Source organism: Podarcis muralis, chromosome 13 (genome assembly GCF_964188315.1).
Source record: "Podarcis muralis chromosome 13, rPodMur119.hap1.1, whole genome shotgun sequence".
Classification (NCBI taxonomy): domain Eukaryota; kingdom Metazoa; phylum Chordata; class Lepidosauria; order Squamata; family Lacertidae; genus Podarcis; species Podarcis muralis.
Window position 1 is genome coordinate 1,001,302 of NC_135667.1, and position 16,756 is coordinate 1,018,057.

At 53.3% G+C, this 16,756-nt stretch overlaps 2 protein-coding genes and 2 non-coding genes across 4 annotated transcripts in view; 2 read left to right on the top strand and 2 right to left on the bottom strand.

The window, feature by feature from the left end:
• The first annotated feature begins 2,559 nt into the window (after window positions 1–2,559).
• On the top strand, window positions 2,560–2,631 carry TRNAW-CCA (transfer RNA tryptophan (anticodon CCA)). Its single transcript has one exon. It is a non-coding gene; the product is annotated as a tRNA-Trp (tRNA).
• A 1,773-nt stretch (window positions 2,632–4,404) lies between these two features.
• Window positions 4,405–4,478, top strand: TRNAT-AGU (transfer RNA threonine (anticodon AGU)). The gene has a single exon. It is a non-coding gene; the product is annotated as a tRNA-Thr (tRNA).
• Window positions 4,479–7,562: 3,084 nt separating this feature from the next.
• LOC114582881 (2-acylglycerol O-acyltransferase 3-like) lies at window positions 7,563–12,637 on the bottom strand. Its single transcript, XM_077916721.1, has 8 exons — window positions 12,506–12,637; window positions 12,216–12,314; window positions 11,801–11,908; window positions 10,651–10,721; window positions 10,105–10,309; window positions 9,270–9,441; window positions 8,333–8,535; window positions 7,563–7,863 (listed from the first exon to the last, which is right to left on the bottom strand). The coding sequence occupies exons 2-8, from the start codon at window positions 12,280–12,282 to the stop codon at window positions 7,709–7,711; spliced, it is 981 nt and encodes a 326-aa protein (XP_077772847.1). The 5' UTR covers window positions 12,283–12,314; window positions 12,506–12,637; the 3' UTR covers window positions 7,563–7,708.
• Window positions 12,638–15,439: 2,802 nt separating this feature from the next.
• The window catches only part of LOC144325188 (2-acylglycerol O-acyltransferase 3-like), a 97,716-nt gene continuing 96,399 nt past the window's right edge, over window positions 15,440–16,756 (bottom strand). The window contains exon 9 of the mRNA XM_077917764.1: window positions 15,440–15,575. The gene's annotated coding sequence lies outside the window, so the exon portion shown is untranslated. The remainder of the gene's footprint in view (window positions 15,576–16,756) is intronic.

Sequence of the window (16,756 nt, forward strand, 5' to 3'; positions counted from 1 at the left end):
TCTCTCTCTTTCTTTCTTTCTTTCTTTCTTTCTTTCTTCCTTTCCTTCCTTCCTTTACTTCCCTTCCTTCCTTCCTTCCTTCCTTCCTTCCTTCCTTCCTTTACTTCCCTTCCTTCCTTCCTTCCTTCCTTCCTTCCTTCCTTCCTTCCTTCCTTCCTTTCTCTCTTCCTTCCTTCCTTCCTTCCTTCCTTCCTTCCTTCCTTCCTTCCTTCCTTCCTTCCTTCCTTTCTCTCTTCCTTCCTTCCTTCCTTCCCGGTCACTGCCACATGGCAGGGGTTGGACTAGATGGCCCTTGCGGGTCCCTTCCCTCTCCACCTCGAGACTTGCTCTCCTTCAGAGTCTGTTCTCTACTACGCATCCACGTTCCCTCTCCCCTCTCCTGTTCCCCCCACGGTCCGCGAGCAGGTTCCTGTTCCGGGAACCTCCTGAGCAAAACCTCGTCCTCCTCTTTATCTACTCAGTGAAAGCAGATTTTAGCGTGGATAAAAAGATTGTTTATAAATATGCAACCTTTAATAACGATATAAAAGTATGGAATTAATAAAGACAGCCACACAGAACACTCATAGGGGAATCACAGCTATATTATAATCCTACCCTATATTCAAAGTTCTTTCGAGCTCTTTTAGATGCAGGCTTATCAATTATTTCATTAAATTCAGGTTATCATTTTCTATGCAGAGAAGGCTTAGATCAGAAAACTGATCTTGATGAGGCCGCAGATCATTTTTTTATGCTTTTTAGTCTGCTACAAAACGGTCTGTCACCAGCACACAGGAACAATATGTCAATTCCACATTTGGAAACGCCACCCGAATTTTCTCCAGGAATATTATTGGATACACATCTCGGTGGCTGAAATTTTCTTTCTCAATGTGAGCTTGTTTGACGCGCAGGCGGAAGTGCAAAAGTTCATCGGCTAGACTAAGGTCAACAGCCTTTGGATATTCTTGCATTAACGTCTTGACGCCATTGTGAATCCGGTCCTTGGTTGCTCGCAGGTTCACCAAAAATGAAAAATTGCCAGCTTCCCTCCTCCACACCGTTGCACTCCTGTCTCGGTTGGACACAAGAGCATCCATGACAGGGATAAATGGATTTACCCTAAACATGCCTCTTGCAGAAAGTTCGTCTGAGGCTTCAAAGCTTGTCTCACCTTTTTTTTGACAGTTTTGTATTCTGCATCCGGTAGAGTAAATGTCGCTTGCTGTTCAACTTCATCAAAATTAGCCTGACTGATACGAACTGTAAATATTTGCACATGTGCCCCGTGAAATTTGCAAAATGGGCCTTGCTAACTTTATGAAATCTGAAGCATGGAAATGAATTCAAATCCTCCCATTTTTTTGCAGAAGATTTTCCGCCTGCCCTCTAGTAGCTCCTTTCTCAATTTCATCACAGCAAATATGCTTGAGGGCTTCAACAAAAATAGAAACCATACAATGGCAGAGTTGGCTTGAACCTCCCATCTTGTGTCTGATTAAATGTTTAGGAACTTATAACTCAACAAGCAAATTTTTCCCCCAGCTGAGAAAAAAAAACAATAAAGCTCATGTATTGTTGCAAATCAATCAATCAATCAATCACTGCATCCAGGCATGGGTCAACTGCGGTTGGTCCAACTAGATCTAGGGGGATTGTCCAGAACATGGAATAAACTTTGCAAGCTTGTTTCTTCCCAGTTTTTTTGTTGTTGTTGTTGAATGCCCTTAAATTTTCCAATCATATGATTGTACTCTACATTTACTGAAATCCATTTCAAGTTCACGGAAGTAGTGTTAGCTGCTCAGCCGTACTTTCACTGGTGTGATCTTCCAGCTCGATGAAACTCAGAAAGCATTCAACTGGTAATCCATCATCGCGAGGAGAAACAGATCTAACAATGACAGGAAGTTGATCGATATTGGAAACATATCGGGGGTTGAATCGACTGATAAACTAAAACAGTCTGCCTGTCGGATACCTCCCTCTGAAAGGATGGTTTTGCCTTGGCCAGATCTAGAGTCCTGTGTCCTGTTCTGGGCACCACATTTTAAGAAGGATATTGACAAGATGGGAGGGGGGCAAACAAGGTGATCCAGGGTCTGTGAACCAAGCCTGATGAGGAACGGTTGAAGGAGCTGGGGATGTTTAGCCCGGGAAAGAGGAGACTGAGAGGAGAGATAAGAGCCATCTTCAGATATCTAAAGGGAGCAAACTCGTTTTTTTCCTGCTGGGGGAGGACCAGAACCAATGGAGTCAAAGTACAAGGAATGAGACGTGAGAGCTGTTCGACGGTGGAACAGACTGCCACGAGAGGCGCTGGACTCTCCTTCCTTGGAGGTTGGATGGCCACCTGTCATGTATGATCTAGTTGAGATTCCTGCATTGGAAGGGGGCTGGACTAGATGACCCTCGGGGTCCCTTCCAACTCCGCAGTTCTCTTCTTCTCTCTGCCTCTTGCTGCCTCAAGGAAGGAGAGTCCAGCTCCGGAGGAGGAGGAGGAGAGAGGCTGGGCAGCGAAGAGAAGCGCCGCCGCCGCCGCCTTGCAAGGACCTGCCCGGAGCGCCTGGCACGGCCGACCTCGTGGCGCAACGGTAGCGCGTCTGACTCCAGATCAGAAGGCTGCGTGTTCGAATCACGTCGGGGTCAAGAGCAGCGGGCGCCCAGCGGGGGCTCCTTTTGCGTGGCTGGGCGGGGGGGGGGGGGGGGGGGGACACGCGGCCGAGGCGCTGCTCCTTTTCAGCCCGGGAGCGCTGCCGGCCTCGAAGCCTTTGCGCGAGAGAGGAGGACGTCTCTGCACATGGTCAGAGGCTCTCCTTCTCTGCTGGGAGCTGAGAAGGAAACGCAGGAGTTCGGCGCCCTTCGCAGCTGCCTCCAAGCCTATGCGTGGAAAGGGAGCACTCTGCACATGGTCGAAGCCTATGCGTGGAAAGGGAGCACTCTGCACATGGTCGAAGCCTATGCGTGGAAAGGGAGCACTCTGCACATGGTCAGAGGCGCTCCTTCTCCTCTCCAAGCCTATGCGTGGAAAGGGAGCACTCTGCACATGGTCAGAGGCGCTCCTTCTCCTCTCCAAGCCTATGCGTGGAAAGGGAGCACTCTGCACATGGTCAGAGGCGCTCCTTCTCCTCTCGAAGCCTATGCATGGAAAGGGAGCACTCTGCACATGGTCAGAGGCGCTCTCGCTCTCTCCTTTGCAGCTTGCAACCTTGCGGAGCTGAGAAGGAACAGAACCGCAAGAGATCTTCCACCCCGCAGCTTCCTTCGGGGCTCGGACTCCCAGACCCCGCCCTGCGTGTGCTGTGCCCCCCCCCCTTTGGAGGATGGCAACCGACTGGAGTTTGGGTGCTGGCAGCCGGCGCGCCCCCCACCCCGCTCCCTGTGGGTGGCCCCTTAACCAACCCTTGGCAGGCGATGGCAGGCAGGTCATTAGCGGGGGGGGGGGGGGGCGAAGAGCAGCCGGGAACATTCCTCTGCCCCCACCACTCACCCCCCTGCGCGCACACAAAGCATCCCTCCACACAAGCGCCCCATTGCATCACCCCGTGTGGCCTGGCACGGGTCCTCCCGCTCGTTAAAATGATGCAACGGAGTGGAAGGAGGAGGACGGGGCTGGGGGGGCTGGCAAGGGGGTGGGTGGGCTGCGCGGGAGTGGGGGGGAGGAGAGGGGAAGAAGGGGGCGTCAATTAACCCAGCGGGCAGCATCCCACCCCACTTCGCAGCCCCGCGGCGAATCGCAAGAGGGATCCCCAAAGGTCATCCAGCCCAACCCCCGGCAGGACAGGGGGCGCAGCTAAAGGATCCCTTTGAGATTGCTCCACAGCGAAGCAAAAGGCAGGCCGGGGTGTATGGGGGGGGGAGGTGAGGTCTGGCATTTTCCCTGCATTCCCGCCGTTGCCTCCAATATTCCGATTGCAGCCTCATCGGGGCAGGCACTCCTTTTGACATCTCATCTATTGCTTATAATGTTTGATGTATTACAGTATTTTAATTTTTTTGGGAAGCCGTCCAGAGTAGCTGGGGAAGCTCAGCCAGATGGGCGGGGTATAAATAATATATTATTATTATTATTATTATTATTATTATTATTATTATTATTATTATTATTATTATTATTATTATTATTATTATTATTATGGAGCTGGATTTGGAGCCGGGGGTGGGGTCCCTCTCGCCTCTGCACCCCCCTCCCGCCACCCCGCCTCTTCTTTCGTTGTTGGACCCCCGGAATAGATCCTCTCTCTCTCTCTCTCTCTCGAACTGGCGCTTCTGCGCAAAACGAAACAACAAGAAATTACTCCAGTCCGGGATTTCGTTCTCCCGCCTTCCGTTCCGCCCGAATACGAACCGCGCCGGGTCTTGCGGCTCTCCCTCCGCCCTTGCAATGAACAGCTCCGGCCGCCGAGTGGGAAGGGAACGCGCGGCGCCGTGGCTTAGTTGGTTAAAGCGCCTGTCTAGTAAACAGGAGATCCTGGGTTCGAATCCCAGCGGTGCCTGATGCTGCCCCGGAGCGAGAGGAAGCGTCCCACATTTTCCACCCGGAGCAAAGCAGCCTCGCCTCTTTTAACCGCATCGTCTCGCTTTTGCGCGCCGGAGAAGGAAGGAAGGAAGGCGGCTCTCGCATCCTAACCCTCCAGAAATCCTGCGCAGGGGCTGAGCGCCTCCTGCAAAGGCGGCCGAGAGCGCGTGGATCTGCGTGGCAGGGCTGCGCAATGCAGCTCACCACCACAATACACGTGTCTCCCCGTTCACACACACTCTAGACCCATATCGGCATCCTCTGCTGCCTTATGCATGTGGGGTGGTTAGGGGCTCCACGTGGGTCTCGTTGCAGCCACGGAACCAAAGCAATTGTTCAGGCAAGAGTTTGGGTGCAACCTTCGACGCCTCCCTTTCCACGGAGGCGCAGGTTGCAGCCACAGCAAAGGCGGCATTTTTCCACCTTCGCCGCATCAAGCAGTTGGCTCCTTCCCTTTCCCGCCCCGACCTGGCCACAGTGATCCATGCGACAGTCTCCTCCAGGCTTGACTACTGTAATTCGCTCTACGCGGGGCTGCCCTTGAAGCTGTCCCAGAAACTCCAGCGGGTGCAGAAATGCTGCAGCGAGGCTCCTCACGGGGTCTCTGCCATGGGAGCATATTCACCCAGTGCTTTTCCAGCTGCACTGGCTCCCGGTGGAGTACGGGGTCAGATTTAAGGTGCTGCTTTTGACCTTTAAAGCCTTATGCGGCCTAGGATCCTCGTACCTACGGGGCCTTCTTTCCTGGTATGCCCCGGAGGACCTTAAGGTCCACCAATGACAACATTCTGGAGGTCCCAGGTCGCAAGGTGGTTAGATTGGTCTCAACTAGATCCAGGGCCTTTTCAGCTCTGGCCCCGACTTGGTGGAAGGCTCTGTCACAAGAGACTAGGGCCCTGCGGGACTTGACATCTTTCTGCAGGGCCGGCAAGACAGAGCTGTTCCGCCTGGCCTTTGGTTTGGACTCGGTCTGACCCTTATGTCCCCCCCCCCCCCCCACCTTATGGTTTTGACTTTTAAAATGAGGCTGCATTTTAAATTGCATTTTAACCTGTATTTTAAATTGGTGGGGGATTTCCTATTATGTTTTTACTGTAATTTTACTGGTGTTAGCCGCCCTGAGCCCGGCTCTGGCCGGAGAGAGCGGGTATAAAAGCAGGGAGGGAAGCAGCAGTTGGGGTGGGAGAAGGAGAAGGGAGAAATTAATAATAATAATAATAATAATAATAATAATAATAATAATAATAATAATAATAATAATAATTTATTTATACCCAGCACATCTGGCTGGGTTTCCCCGGCCGCTCTGGGCGGCTTCCAACAGAATATTAAAATACAATAACCTATTAAACATTAAAAGCTTCCCTGAACAAAATGTTGTCCTGCCAGCGGCTCCAGCGCAGATGTCTCCCTCTGCCGCCTGCACTTTGGTCCCCAGGTGAGTCTGCGATAAGGAGGCTGCTGTCAGGCAGGTGAGGCAAGGGGTACCTGTCTGAGCTCTCCTCCGAAAGGAGACAAGGCGTGTTATTTCATTCCCGGTCTCTTTTCACCCGGGCTCTCCTCCGGGGAGCTTAAGAAGGTCGAAGTTAGCATCTCCCAAACTGGATTCCACAAACACATCCCGCGTGCCCCCTGCCCTGCAGAATAGCCTCTTTCCTTAAGTCGGAATGTGGGACCCACTAAGGAAGACAGCAGTCTGATAAAATTCAGAACAGCAGAAATTAATTGCACGACTATTCAAAACCATTCCTGTTGGCTGAGTGTGTGTATGATTAGCCCAGTGTCCCCACGGAAGCTTGGGGTTTTGGCCCAGGTCAACCTCCCCCCTTGTGCTGACCCCATTGCCCTCTGCCAACCTTGCCCCAGCCTTTGTGGCTCCCACAGTTCCTGTTCCCAGTGCCAGTCCAGGGCGCTGATGGGAGTTGTAGTCCAAAAATTCCGGAGGGCGCCAGCTTGGGGAACACTGGTCTCTGTAACCTGCCAGAGCACATGTCTGGCTTCTGCCTCGCGGGGCGCACTGCAACCAGGGATACCCAGATTTCAAGTCACCTTGGCAACCATGAAAGGACGATCGGGCTGAATAGCTGCTTTTTGCTTGTATTTATTCCTCTGACCGGCAGGAGGAGCTCTGGGGAAAACTTGCTCACTGCAACCAGCAATACCCAGATTTCCATTCCTCGAGGAACCAAAGCTATTCTTCACGACAATAGGGTGCAAGCTGGGGGTTGCCTCAGGGCATGCACAGAGGGCACACAATGAGTGTACGTCTACGGGTGGGCAAAGGGGAATGCTGAACCGCGGCCCCTCTCTCCCCTCCCCCTTTGGCCTGAGACTCCTGGCACACACACACCCCTGCCTCCACCCGACCCGACCCAGGCATGTCCTGCGTTGCTCCTGCACTCAGAGAAGGGTCCTCTCGGGCAAACAGATCCCCAAGCCCAGCTCCCCCCCCCCCCACTTCTTTTTCCTGGCCCATAAGAGCAGGGCGAGGAGACTCTTGAGAGTCCCATGGACTGCAAGAAGATCAAACCTCTCCATTCTGAAGGAAATCAGCCCTGAGTGCTCACTGGAAGGACAGATCCTGAAGCTGAGGCTCCAAGACTTTGGCCACCTCAGGAGAAGAGAAGACTCCCTGATGTTGGGAAAGATGGAGGGCACGAGGAGAAGGGGACGACAGAGGACGAGATGGTGGGACAGTGTTCTTGAAGCTACCAGCATGAGTTTGACCAAACTGCGGGAGGCAGTGGAAGACAGGAGGGCCTGGCGTGCTCTGGTCCAGGGGGTCACGAAGAGGCGGACACGACTAAACGACTAAACAACAGCAACAAGAGCAGGGTCCCCGTTTTCCAAGTAAGAATTTGGCCTGCATGTCCGAATGATCTTTTCTCTTGCAGGCAGACAAACTCCTGGCCGCTCACCCGGAGGGCATGTGGGCAGCCCCCTCAGGCCAGCGCCACGGATCCAGGCCTGCCAGCCTCACCTTAATAATGCACGTGTGAATGAGACAACCAGCCTTGGGCTCCGCAGGCGAGCAAAAAAATGGGGTTCGGGCACCAAGGACCCAAGATCAGACATCAGGCACGGCGCCTTTTATTGGAAACGGTGTGTGCAGACAGGGATGGGGGGAACAAAGACTCCCGTGTGTCTCCCCCCATCACAACCTTGTGTCCCCCGATGCTGTTTCGGGTCAAGTCTGGGTCCCTCAGTCTAGGTGATGAGGAGCTGCTGGGAGACCGGGAGGCCGCAGGATTCTTTATGGGCGTCGAAGAGCTCCTTCAGGGCCTTGACGTAGAGAGCGTGGAAGCAGTTCACCTCGTCCTCGGTGGGGCGCGGGCGGCGCGGGACCGGGATAGGCTTCCCCACTGCAAGAGGGAGAAGAAGCATGGGTGGTTGGGGGGTCTGCTCTGCCTCTCGCCCCCAGCAGCTTTGCACCCTGGCCTTGCGTTTCAGGGGTGGCTTAAGTGCAGGAATGGAGGGGACCCCAAGGGTCATCCAGCCCAACCCTCTGCAATGCAAGGATGCATCCAAGGATGAGGAGAAGGAAGTGTGTGTGTGTGCAATCTCCGCTCCCTCCACAGCAAGCCCCATAAAACGAGCCTGCTCATTTGATTCCTGCATTGCAGAGGGGTTGGGCTCGATGACCCTTGGGGGTCCCATTCAACTCCACAGGTCTCCGATTCAGTTCGAAGAGAGGGCGAAAGCACCACAACCTGCCGCTTTGTACGATGCTGAAGAGTTTGTGGCTCTTTGCAATCAGGTTGGTGAGTTGGGGGGATTTTGGGGTGTAGGGCGAAGGCTAAGGAAGGGACGGGGAGCCTTGTGGGTCCTTACCCACCACCGTGAGGGGGGCAGCCATGGGCTGGATCCCCCAAGAGGTGCTGGAGAAGAGGCCCCTCCCGCTGAAGAGACAAGGGGCGAAGCCAATCAGCTGCTTGAAACCGAGCTGGAAGCGGCGAACAAAGCTGCCCTCGGGGAACCGGATCTGTCGGTAAATGTCGTTCTCCCCGAAGGTGTAAACGGGCACCAGGTCAGCCCTGCGAGGAGGAAGAGGAGGAAGAAGGAATGCCGGGTCAGGGAGAGCCTTTAATCCAACCAAGAACCTCGCGAGGGAGGCTAGGCTGGGGGAAGGCTGGGACCTTAGCATATGGAATTCACGGCCTGTTATACATTAAGAGAAAACTATCTTAAAATGCTGTACAGGTGATATTTAATGGCAGATAAACTGGCCAAGATTTATAAAAATGTGTCAAGTAAATGCTAGAAATAGTTAGATGGGTCGGTCTTCCATATGTGGTGGAGACCTAGGAAAGCGAAAGGCTTTTGGGGAACGATATACAATGAAATGGAGAAAATGTTTAAGTGGTCTGTTCCCAAAAGACCAGGAGCTTTTCTTATAGGCATAATAGGGAGAGATGTAGCATAGAAGATGACTAAACTATTTATTTTTGGTACAACAGCAGCTAGAATATTATATTCACAGAATTATATTAAATTATAATATTTGTTATAATATAATAAATAATAATAATTGGGGAAAAGAGAAGGTCCCAACGAAGGAGGAGTAGCCTTTGAAGGAAATGGACTAGGCAGAAATGGAAAAGCTCACAGCAAAATTAAAAGATCAGAATGATGAACTTTCTATAGAAGGACGGAGGCCGTTTGTGGATTACTTAAAAAATATTACAGTCAAATGAAATCGCGAAAACGATTCAAGATAAAAGCAGGAGAAGAAAAATGACCCCCGCCCTTGCCCCCTCGGTGCCCCTACCCGTGTTGCAGTGCCAGGCGCACGAAGCCCTTCCTCCCCTGAAGGCGGACGCGCTGCTCTCCCGGGGCGCTGTCCAGGGACTCGGACGCACCCCCCACCACGATGGCCACCGCGTGCCCGGGGGGGCCACTCAGGAGGAAGTCCAGGGACCTTTTGTTGACCGGGACACCCCCTGGAAGTGGGAGGAAGCAAAGGTTCCTTGCTTTTCAAGGGGTTGGACTAGAGGACCCTCGCGATTCTCCTCCAACTCTGAAATTCTGCGAGTCTATTAAAGCGCAAAAGGGTCACTGGCAAAGGATCAGCGCGTCTGGAAGTGGTTGGAGGAGAGATGGTGGCTAACAGATTGAGGTTGAATCCTGACAAGACAGAAGTACTGTTTTGGGGAGACAGGGGGCGGGCAGCTGTGGGGGATTCCCTGGTCCTGAATGGGGTAACTGTGGCCCCGAAGGACCAGGTGCGCAACCTGGGAGTCATTCTGGACTCACCGCTGTCCATGGAGGCGCAGGTTAATTCTGTGTATTATTTGCGCAACCAAACACACCTTTTCTTTTGCACAGGAGCAAAGAATTGCAGGAAAAACAGACATTCTTGCTGAGGAATTCTATTCCCAGGGTCTCTGGGAAGGCATTCCTGAGTCTGGGGTGGTTCCTCCCATTGGATGGGCCAGGCAGGGTTCTTGAAGGTGGTCCTTAGGGGAGGGGCCACCCCACTTCCCCACCCCGACCGGCTAGAAGCACAAGAGGACGTCTCAGCTGCCTGTGGACTCCATGTGTCATGTTCCTAAGGACTTCCCTTGCCCCCCTTCCTTCTCCATTCCTCGACCCCTTGGCCTCACCTAAGCTCATCAGGTAGTCCCGGTAGACGGGTATGCGGAACAGCCCTGCGAGGGCGGCCAGGCTGGGGCGGAGGCCAGGGAAGGCGCGGGGGAAGCCCGTGGCCTCGGTGCAGAAGGCGGAAAAGGCCCCCGCGCAGATGATCCCGTGGGGGTGGGAGCCCAGGACGTAGTTCCGCGTCGGGGGCAGGTCGGCCGTCTTCACCAGCTGCAAGGCAAGAGGGGCGAGTCCTTTGGCACTTGGACCCCCACCTGAATGTCACATTCAGAGGCCAGCAGCCTTTGACAACCACCACCTCCTCCTCCTCTGTGATCTGGTCTCCAGGGGTTCCACAGACCCTGGGCATCCTTCGGAGGAAGGCAGACCCTCCGTCGCCCTGCCAGCCCCCTTCTCACACCTGAATGTCACATTCAGAGGCAGAGCCCCGCTTTCCATTGGTGGGCATGCGCAGATTCCATGACCAGCAGCCTTTGACAGCCACCACCTCCTCCTTCTCCGTGATCTGGTCTCCGGGGGTTCCAGAGACCCTGCCAGCCCCCTTCTTATACCTTGATGGGGAAATAATCCCGGTGGAGCTCCCAGACTCTCCAGCGCCTCATCCAGTCGCTGCGGCGCCCACCTGCGAAGACAAGAGTCAGAGAATTGTGGGGTTGGAAGGGGACCCCCAGGGTCATCCAGCCCAACCCCCTGCAATGTAGGAATCGCAGCTGAGGAATCCCTGGCAGGTGACCACCCGACCTCTGCTTTAAAACCTCCACAGTAGGAGATCCTGCCACCTTCCGAGGGAGTCCGCTCCACTGAGGAACAGCCCTAACCCTCAAAAAGTACTTCCTGATGTGGAGTCGGAATCTCCTTTCTTGCCATGTGAAGTCATGGGTTCAGATCCTGCCCTCTGGAGCCGCAGGAGACCTGCTAGCTCCACCTTCCACGTGACAGTCCTTTGGTGGTCCGGTTTGTACACCGCTTGGTCACGGAGACATTTTTGTATTTCAAATACTTGATATATTATTATTAATTCATTCATTAATAATGAGGAGCAAGATGATCCTCGGGGTCCCTCCCAACTCTGATTCCATGTTATATTTTGGGGAGGGTTCTTTTGATTCGTGTCAATTACAGGATTCTGTGTGTTTTTTATAGCAAAATTTAATAAATAATTATAAATACAGTGGTACCTCGGGTTAAGAACTTAATTCGTTCCAGAGGTCCATTCTTAACCTGAAACTGTTCTTAACCTGAAGCACCACTTGAGCTAATGGGGCCTCCTGCTGCCGCCGGAGCACGATTCTGTTCTCATCCTGAAGCAAAGTTCTTAACCTGAGGTACTAATTTCTGGGTTAGCGGAGTCTGTAACCTGAAGCGTCTGTAACCCGAGGTACCACTGTACATAAGTAAATGCAGCTGATTTTTCTGCCCTGCATACAGAGAGAGAGATGAAATGCCTTCTGCCATTGTGTTGTGTTCCATTTTATTGGAGGCTGTCTTGGAAAATAGATAACAGTAAATAGCATTGAGGAAAACGGGTTTGGGATGGTCGCAAGCTGCCCCAGGGGAAGGGGGTGAGTTGGAGGAGGCGGGGCATGGCGACGCAGCAGCTCCAGCTATGTGGGTCTGGGTGTGGGGCAGAGCACCCTTCTCAGACAAGGAGAGGCACCTTTCACCTGGCCTCTGGGTAGGGTTGGGGGGAATCGAACTCACCTCTCTCTGTTGTATCCCAGTCGTAGATCCACCAGGCGAAATACAGGACGCTGATGGACCAGTAGGAGGTGAAGAGCAGGTAGACCAGGAGAACGGAGAAGAAGGGACCTGGGGGGGGGGCAGAGGCAGGTGAGGGGCAGGCCGGCCCTCCAGGCTGAAAGCTCCCTGGGTGGTGGGGAGGTGTCTGAAGGGGTCCATCTAGGGCAGGCTTCCTCAACCTCGGCCCTCCAGGCCCCACGAGGAGGAGGAGGCATAGCTGCCGACGTTTCCCTTTTTTAAAGGGAAATTCCCTTATTCCGAAAAGGATTCCTCGCAAGAAAAGGGGAAAGTTGACAGCTGTGGGAGGAGGCCAAGCTACCTCTCTTCCCTGAGCACCCCTGCCCCTCCCTCCCACCCACCCCAGCTCCCAGCTTACCAAAGAAGAGGTAGGTGAGGACCCACTGGAAGACGCTAAGGGCCTCCAGGTGCTTCTGCAGAGCCATCTTGGTCGCAGGAAGTGGAAGAGGAAGAGATCCTGGGAAGAAAATCCACGGGGGGGGGGGGGCTCTGCAGCCTTGGCAGAAGGGAGAGCGTGAAGACACAGGTGTGTTCAGCACAGGTGGCCTCTGACCTGCATCCCAAAGCCCAGCTGCTCCCCTTCAGCCGTGCCCTCAGGAAGGGGGCAGCATGTGGGGCAGGAGGAGGAGGAGGAGGAAAGAGCCTCACTTGTCCAGGAGAAGACGTTGTCTTGCCCACAGCTGCAATGCACAAGTCTCTCTCTGCCGCCTGCACTTTGGTCCCCAGGTGAGTTGGCAATAAGGACGCTGCTGTCACCCAGGTGAGGCAATGAGGACCTGGCTGAGCTCTCCTCCAGGCTCCAGGAAACTTAAAAAGTCAAGCCCAGCGGCTCCCAAACTCTGTGTGCCCAGAGGCACCCTCAGATTCATTTATTTTGACCCCCAGCCAGGGCACTAGAGCCAATCGCTCTATCCCCAGCAACCAGTAGCTGCCTTGCTGGCCCTCGGCTCCTTCCCCTTGGCCCTTGTCCCAGTTCTGCCCTGCCCTCTTGGCCCATGAGACAAAGGTTGGGGTGGCAGGATCGATTGCCCTGCCTGCCCGCCTCCCTTCTCCAAGCTGCCTCAGATGGAGACCTTTGCCCATCTACCTTGTGCCTGGCAGCGGCATCAGTGCCTCTCCAGAAGCATGAATTCCCTTCCTCGCCGGGAGATGCTGCCCTGGGGGCTTGGCAGCTGGGCCCTTCTGCATTCCAGGTAGGTGCCCCAACCTGCTACAGTCCTTCAGGAGCCATGAGCCCAGGGGGAGGGCTGGCTGGGCAGATTTATGGGCCCCTAGCTGACAGTGGGACGCGGGTGGCGCTGTGGGTTAAACCACAGAGCCTAGGGCTTGCCGATCAGAAGGTCGGCGGTTCGAATCCCCGCAACGGGGTGAGCTCCCGTTGCTCAGTCCCTGCTCCTGCCAACCTAGCAGTTCGAAAGCACGTCAAAGTGCAAGTAGATAAATAGGCACCACTCCGGCGGGAAGAAAAACGGCGTTTCCGTGCGCTGCTCTGGTTCGCCAGAAGCGGCTTAGTCCTGCTGGTCACATGACCCGGAAGCTGTATGCCGGCTCCCTTGGCCAATAAAGCGAGATGAGCGCCACAACCCCAGAGTCGGCCACGACTGGACCTAATGGTCAGGGGTCCCTTTACCTAGGTCACAGTGGGGCTGGAGAACCTTTGAGGGTCCATTCCAACTCTGCAATTATGTTGTTCTATTATTCGTTCTGTCAGTGCAAGCATTTCTGTGTGCCCACCGGAAGAATCTCCCCTCCCCTCCTCCTGCGTGTTATTCTGGGGGTTCCTCTGATGTCCTGGAGTGGATTGGGGGGGGTCCCATTATGCCAGGAGGAGTCCCTGCACTGGCTTCTGCTGGCACTCCAGATTATAACACTGGTCCTGAGAGATCTGCATTGGCTCCCAGTACATTTCCGAGTACAATTCAAAGTGTTGGTGCTGACCTTGAAAGCCCTAAATGGCCTCAAAGGCCCAGTAGACCTGAAGGAGCGTCTCCACCCCCATCGCTCAGCCCGGACACCGAGGTCCAGGGCCGAGGGCCTTCTGGCGGTTCCCTCGCTGCGAGAAGCCAAGTTACAGGGAACCAGGCAGAGGGCCTTCTCAGTGGTGGCACCCACCCTGTGGAACGCCCTCCCACCAGATGTCAAAGAGAAAAACAACTACCAGACTTTTAGAAGACATCTGAAGGCAGCCCTGTTTAGGGAAGCTTTTAATGTTTAATAGGTTATTGTATTTTAGTGTTCTGTTGGAAGCTGCCCAGAGTGTCTGGGGAAATAAATTATTATTATTATTATTATTATTATTATTATTATTATTATTATTATCCAGGTTGGCACCTGTCTGTCTCGGGAGACAATAGAGGAGGGCGCCTTTGAGGGTTAGGTCAAACTCTAGGAAGTTCACAGCACCTGCTGTGGCTTTAGAGACCGATGCAGGAGAGAGATGTTTTGTTGCAGCCGGGGCAGGTGAAGGTGTCTGGTTGTGCTGTGCTTCTTTGCTCTGCTCCCCAAAGCAGTCATTCCTCCTCTGGTCACTGTCTGTCTCCAGGCACCACAGCTGCCGGCAAGGGACTTGCACCCGTCAGGGTTGAGATGACTGCCAGCCGTCATGGTCACATTAGCGGACATCTTTGTAATTCAGAGTTGGCCCCGTTCCATCATGATAATGATTAATAAATTAATCTCCTTCCATGCACATGGTTCAAGGAGATGCACAAAATGCAGTAAAAAGCAGCTCAGAACCATTTTAGAAACAGATGATTTTTTAAAACACTACAATGTCGACAGAGCGGCAGAGCGGCAGAGACCATGACGCTCACTGTAGAGTCATAAAACAGAAGAGTTGGAAGGGACCCGAAGGGTCATCCGGCCCAACCCCTTTGGTTGGCATCTGTCCGCCTGGAGAGACAATGGAGTGTGCTTCCTGGGGTGAAGTGAAACAACTGTGTTAGCAGCACCAAAGTGGCCTCTCTGGGGCGCAAGTGTGACTGGAGATTCAAGACCCCCCTCTCAGCCTCGCTGAAATGCAGTTAATGCAGCTTTGGTGACATGGTAGCTCTAGGGAAGAGAAAGAGTGCCTCTGAGCAGGTGAAGAGTGCTTTGAGGATCCACAGTTGCAGCTGCCTTCCTTTCAAAGGGATCAAGCGCAGCTCTTCCTGATGGCCTTTAGGTGCCCCTGGAAGAAAGACACCAAGGTTTCGGAAGCACCCTGTGGGTGGGGGTGTTGGGTGCTGTTCAAAGGTTGGCCCCTCCTCCTCCTCCTCCTCCGTCTCCTGCCAGGCAGGGCAGTGAGGTCCAAGCTGACCTGACCCAGGAGGGGGCAAAGGTAGAAATTACACAAACCTCTTTCTGGCAATGACATTGCTTCCTGCCTCAGGGCAGGGCAGCCTCTCCCTATTTTGGGTGGAGCCTGAAAGGGGGCCAGAGTTCGTGGTGTGCTTTTTACTTGGTATTTTTAATAACAAGAACTCCAACTTATTTAACGTCGTTCTCTACCGACTGAGCTTTCCCAGGTTTGTGGAAATCATCAGTTAAGTCAATAAAACCCTATTATATGAATGGAAAGCAATGGAAAAACACTGTAAATATCCAAACAAACTGTTTTATTTTGTACAGGAGGGTAAAACAAGAAATCCATGAGCATAAATAAAGTGTTTCTGAGCCGCAGTGCTGGGCAGAGCAGGAGTGGCCATGATCCCAGAAGCAGAAGAGCACCTACTCGGACCTTTTCCTCTCAGCTGTCAATGGGCAACACAAGACCTGATAAAGGACAGACAGAAAAATCATACTGTATACTGAAAATATTGGCACAAGAGACTGGATGAGCAGAATTGAGCTGACATAACTGTAATGCCAAAAGGAACGTAAAATATTTGCTCCGAGAGGAAAAGGCAGGCAATACACTGACACCTTGACTGACAGCTGACAGGTAATGGACTCAAAGGTCTGTCTGTCACTCCACCTGTTTTAAGGTGAAGAATAAGGTTTGAATGATGCTTCTCTGAAATGAATTGTGGAAGGGAAATGTAACTTCTAAAAGGAGTTGCACGCCTTTGTTTGGGGCTTACTCTTTCCTGGCTTAGAGGTTGAAAGCTTATCGCAAGAATAAAGACAAGGCTTAATAGCTGCTTCTTGCTTTCCTGTACCTGAGTGCGGTCTCTTGATTTATCCTGACTGGGGAAAGGACCTCGCGGGGCGCACTGCAACCAGGGGTACCCAGATTTCAAGTCACCTTGGCAACCACGAAAGGACGATGGGGCCGAATAGCCGCTTTTTGCTGGCATTTATTTCTCTGACCTGCATGAGGACCTCTGGGAATAACAGTACCCAGATTTCCACTCAAAACCAGGGTGCAAACTGGGAGTTGCCTCGGGGCATGCACAGAGTGCACACGATGGGTGGGCAAAGGGGGATGCTGAACCGCGGCCCCTCTCTCCCATCCCCCTTTGGCCTGAGACTCCTGGCACCCCCCCCCCCCCGCCCTGCCTCCACCCGACCCAGGCATGTCCTGCGTTGCTCCTGCAGTCAGAGAAGGGTCCTCGAGCCCCTTGGGAAAACAGATCCCCAAGCCCAGCTTAAAGGTAAAGGGACCCCTAACCATTAGGTCCAGTCATGACAGACTCTGGGGTTGCAGCGCTCATCTCACTTATTGGCCGAGGGAGCCGGCGTACAGCTTCTGGGTCATGTGGCCAGCATGACTAAGCCGCTTCTGGAGAACCAGAGCAGCGCATGAAACGCCATTTACCTTCCCACTGGAGTGGTACCTATTTATCTACTTGCACTTTGACGTGCTTTCGAACTGCTAGGTTATCAGTAAGCCCAGCTTACCCTCCCTCTTTTTCCTGGCCAAAGAGCAGGGCCCCTGTTAAGGAAAAATCTAGGTGTGAGGCTGCTCAGTCCCCCAGC